The 24,358-nt window shown below is 38.2% G+C and overlaps 1 protein-coding gene across 2 annotated transcripts in view; it reads right to left on the bottom strand.

Annotated features, from left to right (window-relative positions):
• Positions 1-24,358, bottom strand: part of cdh7a (cadherin 7a) — a 406,174-nt gene that overhangs the window by 274,186 nt on the left and 107,630 nt on the right. For both annotated transcript variants that reach the window (XM_020930759.2, XM_055150893.1), the window contains exon 2: positions 5,428-5,722. In XM_020930759.2, coding sequence (XP_020786418.2) covers positions 5,428-5,722 — 295 coding nt within the window. The remainder of the gene's footprint in view (positions 1-5,427; positions 5,723-24,358) is intronic.

Here is a 24,358-nt window from a genome sequence, read left to right as displayed (position 1 = left end):
TTGTGAGATTTAAGCCATGTTATAATATTGTTACCTGCTGAAAAACAGACCTGGAGTTGTGTTTTGTTTCATTCACACATGTTTGAGTCATCTTGGCTTATTACTCTGTCTACATCTCCAAAGTTCAAAAGCTTTGTTCCACCTTGTGATGTCAGGTAGTGGTAGTTTTCATGTTAACAGCTATACCTTTTACCTTTTTGTTCAGAAGAGACTTGCAATTCAAGGACTGATATCATCCAAATGATTCTAGTGAAAGTGTGTATGGGAGGGTTGGGAGGTATCAAAATTTTGATACCGTTAAATCTTCTCAGGATTTTACCGGGGTACACAGCATTACCAAAATGTTTTAGTACGACTTTGGTAAGTGAAGCCGTACCGCTATATGGTCTATGCATATGACCTGCAGACTTATAATCTCTGAAAAGTTTCACATGAACCATCTCCAACGCGATACAGAACAAACTCACCATCAGCTGCACATCCTCCACTGTTTTTATCTTTAGCTTTTTTATCAGCGCTCATTTATGCAAATGAGTCATGGTTTTAAGTTTTTTTTTTCTGTAAAATGTAAACAAATGTGCGTCTGAAGCCAAAACGCTGCCAAATTACAGAAGTACTAGTATTTTTTGAGGGGACCAACTCGCTTGTGGCCGGACTTGCCATCTTGTCTTGGTCTCCCTTAAGAGCATAATGTGACAACAGAACGAAACTAACAGAACGTCATCTCCCCACACAGTTAAAAGAAACACTTTTAAATCGTGATAGCATTAAATTGAAAATGCAACCACACATTCATTTGTGCTGAGCAAACAAATTTAGGTATCAATAAATTATAATATTATATTAGGTCATGCAGATGTTTTTTAATGACGGTAATGAAACTGATATCATTGCTACTTTTGGATTCCGTGGGATACTGTAATACCGTATTACTGCCCAAACCTAGTGTAAGGAGTTTAAAAACACAGTGGACCATTTCCTGCATTGCCACATGACATCACAAGGTGGAACAAAGAGTTTTCTGTTTAGAGAGAAAAACAAAATTCCAGGTATATTTATTTATGAGGAAACAACACTGTAAAATAAATCTGAAAATAGTGTAATATGGGCCCTTGAAGGTTTTATCAAAGTATTACAATGTAAAGATGGATTCATAAAAAAAGAAAGAAAAAAAAAAAAAGGCAGTGAAACATGTTTACAATACTTGAACCTCAACTACAGACACTTTTTAGCACATTTTTGAGGATTTTCATATCGATTTGAAAGAATTAGACAATTGCCCGCCTCCATCCTCTGATACCAGCGCACATTCTCAGGCCAAAAGGTTTCATGTTGTAAAAGTCATTATTGCAAGACTTTTATTATGAAAATATCAGGTTGTGGACACATCTGTCTAATATCTGTGTTTTCGCTGATTTCATCCTGCACCCTTGATTTTCAAACAGCTTGCCGTGGCACATCAATGTTCCCGGATTGACCAAATTGCAAATTGCGAATTCAGAATTTGTAATTTTGGTGTCGGGACAAATTATCTCCTATTGGCAAATCCCAAACACAGTGACATAGATATTAGAAACACTGTGACGTTCTTATTGTCTGCAACAGTTGTAATGTAATGACTTCTAATGAATGTTTTATGACTCTGCATGAACTGTATTAATTGGTATTTGATTGATAATGCTAATGTTGTGCTAATGATTTTATGCTGTTTTAATGGACCCCAAGAAGACTAGTGACAGCTTCATAAAACCCTATGGGGTTCTAATAAATAAATAAATAAAAATAAAAATAAATAAATTACATAATACAACAACTTGAAAACTAGTTAAAAACAAGATACCCCAATATCATCTTTTGACAGCAATTTTATCAAGCATTTTGATACATTGACAGGCCAGTCAACAGCCGGTTTCACTTCGTGGAAACCTTCTGACCTCGCAGCATTAGGATTCGTTCACTTGACAGTAGGCGGGTATTTTTTTTATTTAACCAATCGCTGCTATTTGGTCGTGACGTATGAAATGCGCCAAATCCTGTAGGGCACAAAGGGAAATTACGTCTTTCCCCTTAATAAAATTCACCAAACATTCTCTTTGTTTCTGCTTTAAATCCTCGATCTCAGGAATCGTTGCCAAAACAGAATCTGTAAATATTTAATTTCCAACTATTCTTTACAATTATTTTGCCTTTTGCTTCAGTTCTAAATTTTAAATATTTCAGTCTCAAAATGGGCTTCATCAGTGGCCTTTTTAAATGGTATTTTTACAAGGCCATAGTACCAGACCTCTCACACTGTGAGACAAAAGATATTAAAAGCATTTCAGTCATCAAATGAAGACCAAAAAACTGTGCCCACTATTCAGATTTTTAAAGACCGGCGAAATAAGTCAAGGTCAGTCTCCAAAACATCCAAAAATTTGAAAGAACTGATATATTTGCAAGTTATATTTATTGCTCAAAAATACCATCAGAAACATGTTGTTACTGAGGTCGCCTCTCCATAGATGTGACCTGTAATTTGCCTAGAAAATATCATCTCCCTTGTCTCCATGGAAATACATAGACATGTTTCCAGGCAACACATATATTCATGCATTTATTCCATTACAAGTGTCTTTATCAGGGCTGTAGTGGGCGTGGTATGCAGGGGTACGCCGTCCACCCACTTCTCCCGACGTGAGATATAAAAAAATAACAAATATAAAATACTTACAGCTTAAATGTCAAACCGGAGCTATTAGCAATGTTGAAAACAACCTACATAGGCTCATGATATCTGCACTACTGTCCTATAGTGACCTGCAACATGAGGGACCAGGACTAAAACAGGACTAAACCAGGATTGCGTGTCAGAGCTCTGCGCTCCACGGGGCTAAGCGCAACTGTTGCCAGATCGCGCTTTCCAGGCGCCCTGCTCTGCAAGCTCAGGGTTCTCTATCGCTCTCTGTCAAGTCCCGGTTCAGTCCTAGTTCATTTCTGGTGTAGCCCTGGTTTAGACCTAATTTAGTCCTGGTTCAGTCCTGGTTCATGTGTTGTAGCCTATGATTTATGTTCTGTAGGTGATTATGAATGGCATTTATGTTAATAACATGATTCTGCATCATTTTGAGAGAAAAAAAAGAAAAGAAAAGATCAAATTTTTAATGATTTTTTTTATGATGTTTGTACTGAGTGTATGGCTTTTGTAGGGTCATTAATGATGTCACGAATAGTGTACCCCACTGGTGCACCACTGGTCTTTATTGCCCTCTCTACGTAAATCTGACCAGTAAATAGGCCTGAAGCATAGAGTGTTTATATAAACGGTCATGCGCACGAGCAGCTGTGTTCCAAATAAGTTCACATGTGGGCTCTTCCAGCTCCTATTGACCCTGGCTCGCATTGACTTACACTGGGATATTGTGGCCCCTCTCTTTGTAACTGCTGCTGTAAGCCTCGTCATTTTGGTCTTAAAATGCCCATATTAACCCCCTCCACATGATCTTGGTGGGGTTTTTTTTCACTATTTTGTCCGTCAAAAAAATCCTATTCATAATATAGAGCCTGTAACTGTTAACATTGCGAGCCTCATTTGAGTGGAGACGAATGCTGTGGGTGACGTCACACTCACTTATTCCACTTCTTTATACAGTCTATGGACTGAAGGTGTCATCTATGTCACATATTAGCTGATTTGATTTGATTCGTTTTTATTTTGAGTTTGTGTCAAGAGAGAAACAATAATCATATGCATACTACAAATGAATTGTAAACAACAGAAAAGCACATTCCTCGAAAAGGAGTGGGAAGAAGAAAAAAACATATATTAACCAATTAACCCTTAGTTATTAGTTAGATTAGTTGCTAGGCAATGCACAAATTTGAGAGAACTCATCTATCTCGCATTCAGTTGCGTTATTGTTCAGAAATACCATCAAAAGCATGTTGTTAGTGTGAGCAGGGTCGCCTCTCCATAGTTCTGACATGCCTCCATGGGGCTGATTCAATAACCTCTCAATGGATGCTAGCGGGTGGTGGATCCTCAACCAAAAAAGTAACACAGTGCACCTTTGAAGTGGAATTAAACATCTAAACTCCGCCCACAACCATATTTCAATAGAGCTGCTGAACTAAAGACGAGAGTGAGGGGGGCGGGGGTCTGGAGATACAAGGAACAGTATGATTGGGCTAAGAAGTATCCACACTTCAAACTGAGCTCCTGCAGCCAAGTGTTTGTAATCAGAAACGCCTGGCTGTAATCAGAACAGTTTTACGTAATGTCACCAACTAGTGGAAATTGCAGAGGCCACTGAAGGCAGCACAAAACTAAAGCATTTTTGACCAGAAAGCTGCAAATTTACCTAGTCTGGGCTGAAGTTGGACTGAAGTTGCTTTTAAAACATCATATGCACAGTTGGTAGATCAATTAGTACAAATTAGTAGTACAACAACACTTGCAAGACAAAAGATATTAAAAGCTTTTCAGACATCAATTGAAGACCAAAAAAGGGTGTGCGGTGTCTTTTGAATCTTTTAAAAGGACGGCAAAGTAAGTCAAGGTTGCCTTGTTGTATTTCTAAAAATTTGAGAGAACTGGACCTGAATTAAAGTGCAAAAAGTTACATTAACCCCAGTGTGATTAGTGAACAAAGTGAGTACACTGGACTCTGAATGAATATCGCAAAGTTCCCCCGTGACCCCAGCACCCAAGGAGACAAGTTCAGCCGAGTGGAAAATTATCAAATGCAGATGTTGGAACGGAAAGTGCAAGAAAAAGGGGGACAAAAGCCAAAAGATGGGAGAGAGAATAGACACTGTGCATCCAAGCATGTACGGTTAAGTCGGTGTAACTTACAAAAAGGACAATGTCTACAACAGTGGTGCAAGGACTCCACAAAGGACTGCACGCTATTTTGACTTGTGTTGGCCAGCAATTTCTCTATTGAGACTTTGCAGTGGGTCCACGCTGAGGAGTTCTGCATGTATTTCTGTGGTGGAATGTTCACCGGTTACCATGGTCGCAGAATGAACACTTTAGCAAACACTGTCAAACACTGCTTTTAAGAGTCTAAAAACGACAAAGACAAAATATAAAACTGATTTAAACTATACATTTTCAGTTGAATGTACTGTAACTATTTGAGCTTCAGACAGAGTAGAGATTTCATTAATTTGTCAGTATATTCAAAATAAAGATGCCTACATCATTTTAAGTAACTTTTACAATTTGGGACGACCACATGGGAATATAAAAAAAAAAAAAACATTATGATTTAATGTTGAAAATCACATTCTGTTGTCTAAGTAAACTGGTATTGAGTATCAAGTCTATTCCTCAGTATCGAAAATCAAGTTTGAAATTCTTGTAATGTTGTAATGTTGAAGTTTTGAAATAGTTTGTTGAAAAAGTTTTAAATATGTGAGTTTGTTTCATCTACTGGGACTTACCCAGTGGAGACATCTCGGGGACCCCTGCCAGATAAGGACCATCCAGGAACTTGGGCTCATTATCGTTGATGTCCTGCACTTTGACCACAAACTCGGACTTGGGCTCCACGGGGATGTTGGTGATCCGGTCCACGGCTTGGGCCTGCAGGGTGTAGTAGGCCTGAGCTTCTCGGTCGAGGCGTTTGGTGGCGTGGATGTCCCCCGTGTTCTCGTCGATGGTGAAGATGGACGTGGCTCCTTCTCCAGAAAGGACGTACTTCACTTTACCATCGCCTTTGTCCACATCCGAGTGAAGCTACATGGAAAGAAAAAATAGTATGTAGGTGAATTTTTGAAATGTATATATATGTTTTTAAAATGTATTTAGATGACCCTTTATTAAATTTTACTTTTTATGTCATATTACCAATGAAGCATGTTTTCCCAGAACTTACATATTGCTTAGAACACAAGGAAAACAAGTATAATATAGACATGCGTGCGTAAACTCCTGAGATCTGGCCCATTCATTTGTGTTCTTATATATACATAAATATATACATACATATACTCTTAGGTGTTTTGAGACACAACACACAACATATACACGTACATACACACACATGCAAAATGTAAAGCTTTAAAGGTACATTGTGTAACTTTTGCTGACGGTCCGTCAAATGCTTTTCTTCATGGAAATGTTATTGCTTTGTCTGGAATGTTTCAGTATGGCATTAAACCTTGCTTCTCTATTCATGGATGACCAAAACCATATGCACAACACAAGTTACAAGTGCATGTCGTTGTGTGAATGCTCATAAGTAACGCAAATCTATTTATACACAGAGTATATATATATATATATATATATATATATATATATATATATATATATATATAGAGCATTTTGAGATATGGAGATGTAGACAGATTAATAATAAAGTGTTACTCAAATGTGTGAATGAAACAAACTCAACTCCAGGTACGTTTTCGTGGAGGTAACAACATTCTAACCTGACTTAAAGCTCACAAGAGTCAATTTCACGCAATATAGGACCTTTTAAATTTAAAAAGAAACCTGAATTCTTGCATTACAGGCCCTTTAAACGTGTCATCAAATTACAACCCTTTAATTTGACTAAACTGTAAATTGACTTAATAGTGGGTTAATAACTGATTTGTACAGAAGTGCTTGATGGCAAAATTCATATTTATGCAAATGACCTCTGTCAAAATATCACACTGCTACTGATAATCGTCGTGTTTATTCAATAATTATCAAAACTGGAAGCAAAGACCAAAACATGTACAATTTATGCATGACTGAATTAGACTTACAAATCACGCGTCGCTTTCTGACTAATAGAAAGGGACAAAGCTAAACGGCTCCTTCCAGTTTTCTCTCTAAAATAGCGGTTATTAAGAAATGTCAGAACCGCTTTGAAAATTCAAATATGGCTCATGACATTTTGCTCAATGAACCTTTTAACGTTATGAGGTAAATTGAAATAAATGCTCGAAAAATGGTAGCGCTAATATTTACCTAATAGGTCTTTGTTGTTCAGAGTAGTTTGGATCATTTGGTTGTGTTGGAGGGACACTGGGACATGGATTTTCCTGATGTAATCTCATCGAAGCTTAAGTTTTTTTAGTTTTTTGTTTTTTTTGTTTTTTTTTTAAATACAGTTTTCACACTGAATTGTTTGCACTGAATAAAAATCAAATTAAATTCTTATTAGCAATATCAGCCACTTCAGTGTTCACCCTCAGTCGTTCAGGTAGGATCCATGGCAAAAGAAAATTTTAATTCTATCAACTGGACAGATTGTTGGTGAACACTGACTTATATCTGCCTGAAGGGAGGTGCTCTAAGTAGACCTGATGCAAAACAGTGCGGCACGGGACACGTTTTGAAAGCAGGATCGGGACGCACAATGCGGGAGCAGGCGGATTGGATGATAAACTGCAGTCCCTCAAACTAAATAGAAGTGTAAAGTAAAATATAGAAAAGAGTCATGTATGTCTATCATGCATAGTTTGTGCTGGATATTTTATTTGGCGTTAATAAAACCATTACAAATTTTAAACAGCCTAAACTTGTGGATGTGTTTGATAGAGCTTAAGAAAGTGAATGTTAGCCAGACTGGCACCACCGCATGCCTCCACTCAATTTCATTTCTCTCCAGTGACTAGGTCAAAAATCAGAATATACTAAAAGGTTTGCAAAAACCCCAGAAGTGCGAGTTTGGGCACCAGCTCCTCAGCGAAGATCCATACATTCTGTGTTGTCAACGATTTCTGAGATCGAGGATTTAAAGCCGCAACAAAGAGAATGTTTGGTGAATTTTATCAAGGGGAAAAATGTTATTGTCCTTCTTCCTACGGGATTTGGGAAAGGCTTAATATATGAGTTAGCCCCGTTAGCAGCGCATTACATACGTCACGACCAAGTAGCAGCGATTAATTAAATAAAAAAATGTACCCGCCTTTCATCAAGCGAACGAATCCTAATGCTGTGAGGTCAGATCGTTTCCATGAAGTGAAATCGGCCAATGAATCAGGGTAAGCGAATGGCCCCATCTTGTTGGATTTGCAGGCGGGAGCAGGAAATTACAATTCATGAAAATGAAATTTAATGAAAATTACAATTTCTTTGTGTGACCGCACATTGCGGGTGCAGGCGGGAGTGGAACTGAAAATTCTTTCCCATGCAGATCTCTAGCGCTAAGTCCACTCAAACTACCACACTTGTTTTTACAGTTTCTGGTTTGTTAGCTCATTCTATTCAGACTCTAGGTCATTTCATTAAAGATACAGGCGTTTTACACCATATATGGCAACACATGTGGCAGAAGACCTTCCAGAGGAAATACTTTGTAGCATGAACCATTTAATCACCAACTGAAACACCAGAGTGAGTGAGAGTGAGGCATTTCTTGTTGTCTTCACCTGGTTTCCCCCGGACACTGCTGTGACGCTGCAGGACACAGACGAGCGACACATTTTTATTAGCTTTTATTAGGCTATCACTATTGTTTACCCACTTTTGATTTAGATCTGAGGATGAAGTTGTAAATAAAGAGAGATATGATGTCTAAGCCCCTCATTCCTATTCAAAGATGGATTGTCTTTCCTGTTCTTTTTACCTCTTTAATGTGACTCTGGCACAGTTCTCACTAACAAACAAAAGCTGTAAACAAGTAGGTGTGCTGGTTTTCAGGCTTTCAACTTTTCTCCAGTTGACAGAATTGAATTTTTCTTTTGCTTTCAGCCACCTCAGCCTTTTCATCTCCTCTTCATCACCAACATTGTCCATAGTCTAGGCTTTCAAAAAGTCTTTAGTACGCCTTACTCAATTGCTTTATTTCTATTTTTTAGTGATTAACAATTAAATATTTAGACAATTATTGCATTTTGGTAATTGAAACCCAAAGTATTTATCTAAAACAACTTCAAAAAGACCTTGAAAAGCATGCCTTCTTATCTTCTTATCTGAAACATAATCACACTTGTCCCAATGAAGTTACAGTAGTTAATGCCGTACTGTGAAACATTCCAGGCAAAGGAATATAACGCCATGGACACAAGCAGTTGGTGTACACTCAAAAGTTACACAGTATATATCTTTAACTATCCTTGCATAGCAGAATTTTTATATATTCCTGACCAAACCTTTTCAGATCTTTCTAAACGCGGAGTGGAAAAGGTTACTACTTAAAGTGTGGGTGGAGTGGTCAAAGTCAACAGCATTTTTCAAGGGTCAGTTATGTTGATGTTATAGACTTTTGTGAGATTTTTTTCATTATCTGGAGGCATACTTTCTTTTTGTATACTCCTGGAGATCTCTGCGCGTTTGGCCTTTCGCTTTCAATGCCACCCATGTCAAGGGCGGGCTCTCAGCGCTCAACAAAGAGCCTACATTCACACAGCTATTTAATACAGGATTATATGGACTCGCTGTTCCATTTCTTTTCAAACTACTTTCATTATAAAAACTTTAGAGGTGAATGCGGCCTATAACAGCTAGTCTATAGCTAAAGGTATCGTATTGTATTCTCGTTATAGGAACAGGAACATTTTATAATTACTAGGCTTTTTAATGGACTTACAGTAATAAAGAGTGAACTAAGACTTGGACTTAGTGTTGGGAAGAAAGTCAATACTAGGGATGTGAATTTTTGGCAAAAGCACTATTCAAAAATCGACCACCCTCCCCCGCCCGCACACACACGCACATACATGATGACAGATTGGGTGAAACAGGTATTTAAACACAAATGGTTAAATCAAACAACAATAACCTTCCAAATCACAGTAGAAATGAACAACTTCATTGAGCAACCCACCTGTGAAACCATATTAAACTCTAGGCCACAGGTGTCAAACATAAGGCCCGGGTGCCGGATCCAGCCCTCCAAGACCTTTAATGTGGCCCTCGACTGATTTTCTGCTAAAATATTGTAATTATATTTTCTATTAAAATATTGGTAATTTTCTGCAGTGTTTATCACAGCAGCGTCTCCAGTGTCTCTGTACATGGCCCCTCCCACCAGAGCAGCACAAATGAAGACTTGTCTCTTTCCAAACGCTCTTAAAGGACGATCGTTTTGACTGTTGACCGTGACACCCTCATCAGAAAAATGTCCAACATGAGAAAAGTGGAGCCGAGTGCAGGATTTTACAACAAAAACTGACTTATTCCTGTTTGCATACAAGTTCATGTTAAAACATTGTGTTGAAATTGTATTTTTCTTAAAGTTTCAGGTTGTTCATAATATTATAATATTTTGTAAAAGAAAGAGTTCATCAATTAAAAAAAGATTTCTGTAATAGATTTGTGTTTCTCTGCACAAATATTTGAACTTACTGCTATTTTTGAGGTATATATGAAGATATACCAAAATGAGTATATATGGCACGTATATAGTTTTCTGATCCTTTGGTATCAAAGTAGGTTGGATACGGCCCCCGGACCAAAATGAGTTTGACACCCCTGCTCTAGGCTATGCCTCAATTTTAAAAATACATGACCAATCACATACTGTAGCCTACTTCACTACTTTCATTGACTCCCTAGTCAAGTAGGCGAAACCCGGGTAAAAACAGCCTGAATTGTTGGCAACAATAACACATTTAACTTGGCTATGGCTATAGGCCTATGCCATATTTTGTTCAAAAAGATTAACATGTCTACATGTTCGGGGAGGAGATGGGTGCGTGACACAGAACACTCATTCTGGTGGCACGGACGTTGCAGGCACACTCAAGTAAGAGCTCGCTAACTTTGCCAGGCGTGGGTATTTCTGAAACTTTTACTAGGTCTCTGCATTGCTAATACCACGCGGTAAGTTTTCTTCTTCTGTTATTTTGGAGCAGCCTCTACAGTAGGCCTTGTATATACCATCTGTTAGCAGCACCTTCTGGTCAAATGCGTTACACGAAATATTGGTTTGAAAACATGTTTATCTGAAATTACTATTCGATATTTGTACATATAACAAATATTTGAAAATCTTGCCTCAACCCTAGTGAATACATGCACCAACAATACATTCAGAATCCTAATTTTGAATAAGTGTATTCTGCTACAGTTATTTTTTCATTTGATGGTATTCAAAATACAGTTTTTTTCCTAAATCAAAGGAATATATTGCAGTACTTTAAGCTTCAAACTGCACATAACAAAATAGAAAACAGAGATCTGATTGTGTGTGGATGTGTGATTTTAACTTTTCTAAATAGTGATAGAAACGTTAGCCAGGTTTGCACCACCTAGTGCCTTCGCTCAATTTCATTTCTCTCCAGCGACTAGATCAGGAATCAGAATACACTAGATGATTTGCAAGCGCTCCGAAGAGCCATACATTCTGTGTTAGCTACGATTCTCGAGATCAAGGATTTAAAGCCAAGAGAATGTTTGGTGAATTTTATCAAGGGAAAAGATATTATTGCCCTTCTTCCTATGAGATTTGGGCAAAGCTTAATATACCTTATTATTTAGCCTTGGCCCATATATCAGAATACATGGCAAAATACATTTTCATAAAGGTATTCAGTATTATGTAACGAAAAGCATTTTCTAAGAATTCTTCCCATCACTGGAATTGGAACACGTATGCATTCTTGTGGCCTTAATTCTCCTTTAAACATGCTTTTGGTCACATTTCTATAAGTATTTTTTTACTTATAATAATGTCTGCATTTGGAAAAAAAACTTTATAAACTTCATCTCTTTTTACACTGATATACACTGAATAAACAAATAAAGCCCTTGGAATTGCTAATAAAATAAAGAATAGAATGAGTCCGGTGATGGTTTATGACCTTAAAAACTGTGCAGAAATCCTTTTTATCTATGACACAACTGAACTGGCAAAATTCAAACAGAACTTTTTTGGATTAATGAAACAAATGTGAATGAATAAAAACACAACTCCAGGTATATTTTTGAAGAGGGTAAGACAATGTAACATGGTTAAAAGCTCAAAGAAGTCCATTTTGCAAAATATGTGTTCTTTACTTCATAATGTTTTTACAGTTTATTAAAAATGATTCAGGCTTAGCAACTACTTAATTAACATACTACTTTTTTTTTTTTTTTTTTACATTTGTTTACATCTTTGTTCATGCTTAACTAAGAGTATCTGCAGCGCATTATAAAAGTGGTACCTGACTGACAGTGGATATGAACTAAGATGTCCACTTATTACTATAATTGTAGGTTTGCAAAGGTCTTGGTGAGAAGAATATTCAGAAAAACATTCCCTGTCACAGTCTGAAAAAGGCTAAATTGAAAGGTAATTTGCAGAGAGAAAAATCTAAAAATCCATTTTCTGAAAGAATTTTGAAAAAAGGTTTGAAAAGAATTCCTTCATTAATTCATGTTTGAAAACATTTTTGCATGTTTTGGGCAAAATTAATACCTTGATGGTGGCAAAAACATGTTGGTGTTTTCAAACCTCACTCATAAAGCATGCTGTTCTTGTGTCTCTGAGCAATGCACTTAAACCCAGAGTAGGGTAGAGTAGCCAAAGTTTGTACTAATTGAAAATAATATTACTCAATAAGATGAACGAAGTAGTGGTGCAAGAAATAACTTGAGTAAAAAGCATTTAGTGAAACTACTATTCAGATTAAATTAACTGTCTGGATTAAATATCTGTTTTATAATTAAGATAATGTAATTGGAAATGTAAATTATTAAACAATGTACAAAATGTGGCACAAAAATGATAAAACTAAATGATATCTGTGGGAGGTTTTGCCACTGGTAAACTCTCACAGGTGGAAGAGGAACCGTTTCGTTATTACTCAACTAACAGTTCTGTTACACTGTCAAATATATATTCCTCAAGTCAGAGTAAAAGTATGGTGACTGAAAACTACTCTGAGAAGTATAATTTAGTAAAGATAATGCATGGTGAAATATTAAAGGTTCTACAATACACCAAATTGACTTTTGTGTGCTTTAAAGCTACGTTTCTATGATGATGGTCTGAACAGAAGACACAAAAGTGGCGTCACTTTTTGTTCCGTGTTTAGATGAGCATTTTCGGGAGGAAATCTGTGTGTATATGGTGACGCAAAAGTTGGTTGAATTCAATTGGGTATGCATGCCATCTGGCTCGCCTGAGACGAACTGGTGCATCCAGAATTTGACAGAGGTGATTGCAGATCGTTCTCTGTTCACTAATAGTATCTGTGTATATTCTGTACATGTGTTGGGAGCCTCCTGTAAGTGTATTAGAGCTGCCTCAGCTGTTTGAAGGTCCGACGCATGAGAATGATCATGTTTGTTTCTGTGTACTGTATGTATGTGACTGTTACGTCCCCTTTGTGCATCCCATTGCGTGTATTATAATTGTGTCTGTTTTGGGGCGTGGTTGGTCCACATATAAATAGGCCGCCTATCAGTGCGCGTTCTCTTGCTCTTGCTCCTGCGCGCTCACTACGCACCGCCTCGCCCTCTGCACACCTGAGCACGCGCTCGTCACTACGCGCGCTCCCTTGTCTTGGCTGCTCGGCACAGGCTGCACCGTGCCTGTTAGCTGTTAGCCTTTTGTGTTTGACCTGGTGGGACCGGCTGTCCTGTTTTCGCCTTTTGTTTGGTAAGGTTAGTTTGGGGCTGTCTTTTTTTCCTTTAAGTTAGCGATGTTTGTACCGACTTCTATGGCCCTGTACGGAGTTGGCCCGGGTTTGGTCGGCTCACCAGGTCCACCTTTCAGTTGTTACTTTGTTTTTGGGCACGGGAGGGGTTTTAGCGTTTTTTAAAGTAAACTAAAATTAACTTAAAAATAAAAACATCTTTTACTTTTGTAACCTTTTCGCCTCCTCTGTCCTCTTTAATATGTTTGATCCACCCGGGTTGTAACAGTGACGTAAACATGTACGCGACGTGAGCAGATCTGACCAGAGTTTTGCATCTTGGGCAGTGTAGATGGAAACGCTACGGCGGAGAGTATTCAACCTTTCCACTCTGGAGGGTGGTTTAAAATTTTTGCATTTTTGAGCCCCAAAAACGCTGTCACCGTCTAAATGAAAGGCATTTCTGGTAAAATATTTTATCGTTATTGCATGCAAGCTTTCTCATATAAACAGGGCCCAAGCCAAGTTATAATGTTGTTGCCTTATCAAAAACAGACCTAGAGTGTGTTTTGTTTCATTCACACACATTTGAGTAACTTTTTATTATTCGTCTGTCTAAATCTCCAAAGCTCAAAATGCTCTGACCCACCTTGTGATGTCACGGGGGGTATTTCAAATTAACAGCTACCTTTTAGCATTTGTTCAGCAGAAATTGTCAATTCCAGTGCTAAAATTATCAAAATGATTCTTCTGAAGGTGTATGGAGTTTAAAAACACAGTGGAGCACTTCCTGTATTATGAGTGAGTGAATGAAACAAAACACAACTTCAGGCATGTTTTTGTGTTTTTGACGAGGAAACAACACTATAATAATAATATAATAATAGATCAGAAATTTAATTTGTGATATTTTTTTCCCCATAATCTTTTTTTTTTTTCATTTTAATTCAATATGCTTTATAATCATTGATAAATAACCTTCGTACGACAGAAGGTCCACAGAGAGTCTGGTGTTTTCAAGAAAGAGCTTGTTTTTTAGTATTCAAATTACCATGACAAGTGAAGTAACAAACCTTGAGAGGAAACTATTTGAAGTTTTTGACTGCTCCAAATATGAACCATCAGTGGAGTTGGCACATTGTCTACTGGGAAGGCTTAGATTTTTCATTTTATTTTATGTTCTTTATTTCTTTTTTTGCCTCAGAACACAAAGATGTAAATTTCTTGGAAGCACTTGGAGCTGTCGGCTGAGTTTGATGTTTGAGCGTGCAAATGAACACAGAGGTGCACACCAACCTCGTATATTTCCTGTTTGTGTCTAGGTCAGCGATTTGAGATTATGTGCATGAATTTAGAGCAAGTAAATATTTTGGCTTTCCTTTTTCTTTTTCTTTTTTACACAAGGTGAAAAAAAACACACACACACTCACAAGTTCAAAATTAGTTCGTGTAATCTGTCCTTTGGCCAAGAATTGTTTAAGGTAGTGGTCCCCAACCTTTTTTGCGCCACGGACCGGTTTTATATCAGACAATATTTCACGGACCAGAAGGAGTTGGGGAGGGGACTACGTATGGGAGGAGGTGCGGTTGGCGGTCCGGTGACATGGTTAAGTCCTGGTTAAATCCTGTTTTAGTCCTGCTTTTAGACCCGTTTTAAACCTTCTTTAGACCTGGTTTAGTGGTGCAGCCCAGGTGATGTATGGGAGGGGGATCGGTCCGTTCGACGCACCGGACAGGAGATGGTCCACACGGCTTACGGGAAGGAGGACGGTCCGCACAGCGTACCGGACGGGGGGACGATCCGCGCGGTCTAGGGGACGAGGGGAGGGGGGACGGTCGGACGGTCCAAAAGGCGTATAGGAGGGGGATTTGCACTTTCATGGCCCAGTACCAAATGACCCACGGCCCAGTACCAGTCCCCAGCCCGGGGGTTGGGGACCTCTGGTTTAAGGTAGTAAAGGTTTCAAAGCTAGTCATCTGAGGCTTTCCATGTATGTCTACTTCTCCAAAGATAAAAATGCTCTGTTCCACCTTGTGATGTCATGAAGTGGTAGTTTTCAAGTGAACGGCTACGTTTTTACCAGTAGAGATAAGTAGAGATGGACAATTCCAGAGCTGAAATGATCCAAATGATTCTAGTGAATGGAGTTTAAAAACACAGTGGAGCACTTCCTGTATTACCACATGACATCACAAGGTGATACAGAGTGTTTTCTGTTTAAGAGAAGAACTCAGCTGAAATATGCAGAGTTTGTGTGTTAAAACGTGTGTGAATGGAATGAAACACAACACAGAGATCAGAAAATAGCATAATAGTACATGTTTGAGATACAAGCCCACACACAGTAAGAATGCAAGTTTTTCAGTACACAACCAAATAAAAAATAAAAAAAAGTTATTATTAGTAGTAGTATTAGTTATTTTGGTAGATAGAGAACATCCAATAAAAGGTGCGACTGTACACTGGGTCCAAAGACAAAAATTGTGCAAAAGAAGAAAGAGATCCATACTCCAGTTCTTTGAAGATCCCTTTTTAATTTATTTTTTTATTTTTTTTAAAGACACCACAATTAGGGGTGTGCAAAAATCATATCATATCATTTAATGTTCAGATACAGTATCGATATCGTGGCATGCTGTATAGATGTATCGCCAAGAGTATTTTTTGGTGTATTTTGTTGAATTATTTTGTTACAGCGCTACAGTTTTGTTGCTTGTTTAGAGGAAGGAAACTTGTTTATGCAAAACATTTGACATTTTCACTGTTTTGATGATTAAAATGGGTGTGTTTCATATGAACTTTGCCCAAGAAGTGGTTTAACAAAGACTTTTAGTATCACATATCGAATCGATTTGAAATATATAACGTACTGGATCGTATCAAATCAGAAGCTCACTGTATCAAGATATGTATCGTATCTTGACCTATGTATCGACATATGTATCGTATCGGCAACTTCTGAATGATACCCAGTCCTAACCACAATGTGACATTTCGGGTCAAGTCCTTCTTCAGACTGTAGCTTTAACATGGAAATGAGCATCCAAGTCCAAAACCAAAACTTTGCATGTTTGTGTTTTCATTGATGACTATATTTTGACCATATACGTTCATTTTTAGATAAAAATTGCATATAAAGTTGTATAACGTTATGGTGAAAGGACACATTCAAGTAAAAACTCCTCCCTTATCTATGAGCACGACTTATCTGCCTCAGGGAAGTATAAAGTGTCTCAGTCCAGTAGCTTCTGACTGAAAAAGACTTCCGGATGTCAGTAGAAATGTCTTGATTTCCAGAACAGTTTCCAGATGACTATCTCTGAAACCTTTTCTAGCATGTTCAGAATAGTTTCCAAGACCAGGTATGTGTTCTTGGACAAGTTTATTCACTCTGTCCAAACTGCAGAGTTTTGAAAAACACATGAAAATATGACGAATAGTTGAAATGACACGTTGAAGATGATGTCAACAATATTCTGTGGGGGTGTGAAGCTAACTGAAAACACTACTCTGTTAGAAGCTCTGCTACTCAAGTCAGACTTAATCTGATCTTAATGTTAAAACAATCTGGCCAGAAAGAGCTGACTTGGTTGGAAGTACAATAAGTGAAATTACAGTCACAAGCCAGATAGCATTAGTCAACAGTTTTTCAGTTAGTCACTCTCACCTTTTTGTTGAAAATGAAACTCCTATGAAATGAAACATGGATCTATGATTAAAAAACTCTCCTATGATCAATGATAAAAAGCCACTCCACCTCTGTCCATGAGCGAGATCAACTGGTGCTCGCTTTGTAGGTACTGCAGCTCCTGGGAACTCCAGCCCAAAAAGAATTCTCCCATAGAGCACAACGCACTGTTTGTGAAATCAAACTGCCCATGTTTGGCCAACAGGGCATCGACAACTTTCATAAAGGTCAGGTTTTGTAGAGATTCTTTTGTATTTTTGCAAAAAGAACTTTAAAAAAAATCTACATTGTCAAAGCACCTAAAAGCTTTGTAAGACCTTGTCACATGTTTGGCGGCGTAAGGTCAGTATTCAAGAAGTAATGTGGAAGTAAATAAGCACAGGCCATTGAAAATATGATTGCCATCTTGGGTTCACCTTCCAGATTTTATTATAATTCTATGCTCAGGACCATGTGCACCCATTGATTCCTGCAAAAGTGTTGTTTAAACCCATTTTATATCTTAAACCTTTTTGGCAGCATTTCCTAATATGTGTATTGTGTCACCATGGTAACTGGTAACATTCGGCCTATAGAGATACATGTAGAACACCCCACAGCAGTCTTCTTGGGTAAATTTGAAAATAACTATTTTTTTAAGAACTAGTTTTGTTGTTCATGTAAATTTGATGAGTGGTTTTGCTCTAAATTTTTGTGGGGCAGAAGGAGCACCCACACATTCAACCTCATGAATTATGTTTTCGATTACAGGGAGTAGTAGTTGTAATCATGATTAAAAATTGATTTATTGCACGATCCTTGAGGAAAATTCCACCAGTAGGCAAATGTCTGCTGTCTGAAGTCTCCCCTGATCATCTGTATGTGTTTGGCCTTCTGGCTGCTTCCTCCTCCATCCCACTTAATTGTGCTGACCCCCGTCTCTGTCTCTTGGAATTCGGGCCGTGAGCCACCCCCGGGCCTCTCCAGATGTCCAGTGAAGCCAGAGCCCACTACTCCAGCTCCACCGGCAGCAGTGGGAAGACAGGACGCTGGGGACGGGACAGGATCTTGTGCCATGAAATTTCAAGAGATAAAACTGCCTCAAGATTGTGCACATATGTGAAAAATTATCATGGGAGATTTTTTATATTCGCATTTTTTAGTTTACAATAAAGAGTGAAGTGAGTTACACCTCTTAAGAAGTAGTAGTAAGCAGTTCTAGAATGACAAAAACATTATTAAAGAGGTGCAGTGCATTTCTATGGTGTGTTAATTGTCAACACATAACATATTTAGATCACCGCACTACCTTTTGTTGTTCTGAAAATGCTATATTCACCAAAAACAACATATTAAACTGGTGAATTAGTTTCACTTTTGTTTTTGATGCTCTGAGTCTCGGCTCCCTTTGCCCTCTGCGCTAAGTCACTCCCACTTCAGAGCGGTATCAGCATGCATTCCGCTAATGAAAGTACTGTACATCACATCAGGTTTGTGAAGTTATAGTTAAGTTATACTTATCCTGCTTTCGTGTAATTATCGTGTGGAAGCATTATGGGAACACAATTCGGCCCTGGCATATTTCCTGTGGACCGTCACATCCCGGGCAATTCAAAATTAAGGACTAAGGTCTGCGTAGGACAGAATTTTCAGTGCGCCCGCAAAGAATTTAAATTTTTATTCCCACTCCCACCCACATCTGCGATATTTTTTCCTGATCCCGCCTGCAAATTCTGCAATATGGGGATGTTCGCTTTCTTGAACTTTATCAAACGCGGAGAAGCGGAAAGGATATGTCTAAAATGTACACAAGATTAGACCACCTCCACATATTTACGCTGCTTAAAATGTTTTTATTAATGCCAAATAAAATATTCAGCACAACTGATGTATGATAGGCAAATATTAATCATTTGTATATTTAACTTTACACTCATATTTAGTTTGTGGGACTGCAGTTTATCATCCCACAAGCCCGCTCCCACATTGTGTAGTCTCCCTCCCACCCATGTCCTTAATGAGCTTTCAAAATGTATCCCGCACTGCACTGTTTTGAGTCGGGTCCCGCGGGAGTGCAGGGCTCTAACGGGGGGTGGGTGGCGGTGGCGGTTGTTGACGTGCTCAATTCAGGACAGTCAAAATTGAGGACCCACTACAGTCGAAATTGTGGACCAGGGTGACCGCACCAGCCTAAATGTTGACTGAGGTGGACCAGCCCACAGTACAGCCTGACTTAAAATAATTTTTAAAAACTGTGAGGCCAACATTGCAAAAAAGATTGGATCATTTATTCATTATACCTCATGTCAACATCTCGTCTTTTCACGTTGACCGGATTTCACGTCTCCTTTCGTCTTGTAGAAACTGTATCTCATCTCGCACCAAAAAGACTCAACGGACCCCGCTCTCCGGCTCTTGAGATCCCCTGTCCGTCAAACTAACAATGGTGACAATCCAATACCGACCACGACCACAAATGTATCTACAGCCTCGTATAGAGACATGTGATGGGGATCAGGCTACAGGACGTGTCTAAGAATAAATCTTTCACCAGTTGACAGAAGAAAGAAATGTCTATAAGTTCAGACATGGGGGGTATCCGTTATAGGAGTACTAATATAAAGTTATGTCAGTCAATAAGAATCCAATTGATACTTTCTACATGTCATACTGTTTTTTTCTGTGTATGTGTCCTTGGGCAAGACGTTTTCCACTATGGAGCTTAACAGTTCCCACTTCTCAGGTTTCAAAAGGAAAAATCATGTTACTCATAGACTTTTCAAAAAAGAAATGATTATAATAGGGACAATGAGCCTAAAAACTTAATTCACAATTCACAATATTTTAGAGTCTATAAAGTGCAAACAAATATTATAACAAATATATAAATAAAAATAAAACATTAACACAAAATTTACTTTTTGAATGTTTTTTTTTTTTTTTTTTTTAATAAACTTTTAATATTATTTTAACTTTAAATTGTTATATGGGGAAAATTAAGGGGAAATTTACCTAGAGAAGACAAGGCTTGTCCACATTTTACTATTTTCTGATCTATGTTAGAATGTTGTTTCCTCATCAAAAACATACCTGGAGTTGAGTTCTGTTTCATTCACACATGTTTAACACACACATTCTGCATAGTGAGTTCTTCCCAAAACAGGAAGTGCTCCACTGTGTTTTTAAACTCCATACACCTTCACTAAATTTATTTGGATTTCAGATCTGGAATTGCCAGTCAAGGCAACTGAAAACTACTGGTCGACAGTAACTCAACTAATAAAGCGTCAGATCCACTGACCCAGCGATTCCAACTCCCACAGATGAGTGTCCTTAGGCAAACCACCTCGTCCCCAGTGTCCAGTGTGTATCCTGGTGTGCGAATATGTATGAATGGATGAACGGTTCATTGATGTAAAGTGCTTTGAGTGCCTTGAGGGTGGAAAAGCGCTGTATAAAAATGAGACCTTTTACCATTTCCTGCTTCATCACATCATAAGCTGGAACAGAAGATTTTGAACTGAGGACAGACCAATAATAAATGGCTCAAACATGTGTGAATGAAACAAAACACAAGTCCAGGTGTGTTTCTGAGGAGGTAACAGAATTGTAACAAGAGCCAATTTTGTGTTAATAGAGCACATTTAAAATGGAAATAGTCACATTCCACATACTAAAAACACCAAATAGGATGCATGCAGAGTGGGTTAAAGAGACCACAGGATGCCACTACTCTATCAACAAATACTTCTACTACTACTACTCTATCAGCTACAGTAACTCTTCACCACGTTTGTGTCTGAAGTGAATAAAATGCTAAAGGAACACACTATGAATGTTGAGGAAAGCACTATATAAACACCATGCATAATTAATGACTGAAACTGACAGTTTTATTGCAACTTGCTTTTGCCTCAGGAGGAACATATCATATTTGTGTATAGTCTATTCAATAAAAAAATTAAATAAATAAAAATCTTATATAATACTATTATTATATTTGTTAGTGTTGATTTCCTTTTCCAGTTTCTACCATCAGACAGATTTTGAAACCAGAAAATTCTTACTTTGCAAATCAAGCTTTTCATGGCAAATGTCATGAAATCAATTTTTATTGTTAAGATACAGTAATTCAAAATTGCTGAAACCAATTATTCAAATTTAACAACCAGTAAATGTTTCATTTTCTTTCATTCTCATTGTCTAACAGATTGCCATGCTTCCCTTACGTGACGGGCTTCGTGAAATCAACGATTCTGAAGGACAGGCCCGTCGACAGAAATTTGGGGCCCCGGGGCAAGAAGCCTCATATGGGCCCCCAATAATTTTAATTAATAGGCAGAGATTCCAAAGACCCTTAAGACACTGGGGCCCAGGACAACAGACCCCTTTATCCCTCCCTGCCAACTGCCCTGCTGAAGGATATAGTCGAGTTAATGTTGCATAAAAAGAGGGCTAAAAATCACTTCAGGTTTACTTATTTTGCTCTATAAAAATAAATAAATAAAATAAATAAATAAATGTACATGATATCATCTCAAAAAATTTGAATATCATGGAAAAAGTATAATTTTTTTGTCACTGATTTCAGAAAGTCAAACCCATATACTGTATTTATAGACTCATGGCAGATAGAGTGAAACTTTTAAGCTTTTATTTCTTGACATTTTTGATTTTGGATTTCTTGTCTCACAGATAATCAATACCCAAAATGTGACATCCCTATAGTTTATAATGTAGCTGGAGGACGGGGAGAATTCTGTTGCGATTTGCTATTAAAGTGTCAGATTGCAGATTAGTTGACCTGGTTTATAGTTAATATCTCTGTAATTACTGGGGCTACATGATGCTAAAACTGTCACAAAGTCTGACAGTATTTCCTTGAGCTCAAATGAACTAAGGTGAAATTGTTTTTTTCAAATTAACATCAGAAAGTGGTGCCATTATTCAACCCCAAAGATTTGCATGTTTGTCAGTTGAAATGACTTTAAAGGGTAAGATTAATGTGGAAAGTTTTAGGAGCCAATCCCTAGCAAATAATGAGAAGGTTTCATTTTTGGAACTTGAGTGTGGATATTTCAAAAACAGTGAATCTCCCTTTGACGTATATAGGCCCCCTGCCCTTCAACTGAAATGATGAAATCCTGGAATGTGAACACAACCTAATGACAAGCCTGCTTGACTTAAAGATACAGTTTGTAACTTTCTGGAGGTAGTACTTGCATGATTCTATAAATAAAAGTTAAAACAACACTTAAGAACATTCCCCATGCAGATAGATATGTTTTATGTCATGATGTGGAAGATTTCATTTCTCTCCAGCGACAAGGTCAGGAATCAGAATACAGTAGATCAGGGGTGTCCAAACTTTTTTCATCAAGGGCCATATATCTAAACACAGACGAAGCAGAGGGCCGATCAAGGGCCGTAGACTGGTGCTCAATACAGTGAATAACTGAAATGTGTGCATGTTTAGAATGTGTTAGAATGTTAGAATGAGCCATCAGTTTTTATTCATGCTAAGATCCTTAAAATCACAGAGGATATATTAAATATTAACTTTATCATGGTAGATTTTCAAAAAACTTGCAGTAAAAGATAATATTTTTTAAATGATGCAAGGTAATTTGGGCCAATTCACCTGGAAGCCTGAGGGCCAAGAAACATTTGTCTGAGGGACGCATTTGGCTCTCTCTCTGCACTAGATAGTTTGCAAGAACCGCGGAAGTTGTAGACCACGCACTGGCCAATCAGAGAAGAGCTGTGAAGCCATGACGTCAAACTCAAGCGCCAGTCTGGGTCCCTTTTGTGTTACAGCACAACAGTAAACAAAGCGGTCGAGATGGATGTAGATGAAGACATACATTCTGTGTTGGCAACGATTCCCGAGATTGAGGATTTAAAGCCAGAAAAAAAAGAATGTTTGGTGAATTTTATCAAGGGGAAAGACATTATTGCCCTTCTTCTTACGAGATTTGGAGAATTACATATGTCACAACCAAAGAATCAGGCTTGAAGATTGTAACTAAAGGAACAACATTTTGAAGGAAACAAGCAGGAAGAGATGCATCAGAGTCCGGTTTATGGAGATGCAAACCTGCACAGAATATGGATATATATGTGTTTTTCTACATTTTTCAGTGCAATAAACACAACTAAAAACTAAATCTAATTTTTGGTTAAAATTAAGACACTGTGGCCTTAAAAGTGCACTATGTAATGTTTTGGTTCAGGGTTCGTCACTTGCTTGTTTCTATGGATATGCCATTGCTCTGCCCGGAATGTTCCACAGTATGACATTAAATAGATCTACCTTGCATTTATTCAATTACATGTGGTTTTACAGCTCAAAAATACCTAGAAAAACAGGCATTCGGACTGTGAGCGGGGTCGCCTCTCTACAGATCTGACCTGTAACTTGGTCTGGTTTGGTCTCCATGAACATAGAAAGGTTTAAATCCATACTGTGAAACCTTCCAGACAAAGCAATATCATCTCCACGGAGAAAAGTATTTGACGGAACTTCCACCGGAAAAGTTTCACAATTCACCTTTAAGTGGAAAACTGCTACACAAGCACCCATAACTACTCCAAATCACTACCAACTACCAATATACCAAAACTTAAATTTAACCACGGACCTTCTTATACACTTGCCTCCCCTGTCTGCACCTGCCGCAGTAACTCCCAGTGACAGGGTACATGTTCCAGCGGTGACAGGTGAAAAAACACACGGGGAGGAAAGTTTCACATCTCGCCACAACGCCGTCCGCCCCCGATACTTCCAGGACTTTGGCAGACAGTCTCTACCTACTCCTCTGTAACCTCTGCCAGCTAGAAAACAAGATAGACTTCCAGCGTGCCCTGCTCCCACTATAGTCGACAAGCCAACTGATTCTTCTTGTCACCCCAGGAAAACATTCAGGGCAAAGGCCTCGCTCCGGTTTCCTCGGCCTCTTTGGCGAGGTGTGCCGGGGGCTTGCAAGAAGCTACGAGATTATTATTATCAGACAGGCTAGGGGGGAGCTGGGCTAAAAATGAGTTTTTCCTTTCTGGACAGGTTTAATGGTTTTCTTGCCCTCACTGTAAGACCTCCAAACAATTCAAAAGTTGTTGGGTTTATTCCAAGTTTTGAATTCCTTTCTTGAGTTCCGTGCTACTTGTCAAGGTGTGTTATGGGTAAAGTTTCCTGAACTTGC

Source organism: Boleophthalmus pectinirostris, unplaced genomic scaffold, assembly GCF_026225935.1.
Source record: "Boleophthalmus pectinirostris isolate CB_2022bp ecotype Guang Dong unplaced genomic scaffold, ASM2622593v1 HiC_scaffold_15, whole genome shotgun sequence".
NCBI lineage: Eukaryota > Metazoa > Chordata > Actinopteri > Gobiiformes > Gobiidae > Boleophthalmus > Boleophthalmus pectinirostris.
The sequence above is the reverse complement of the archived record's forward strand: the minus strand, read 5'-3'. Positions and strand labels throughout refer to the sequence as shown.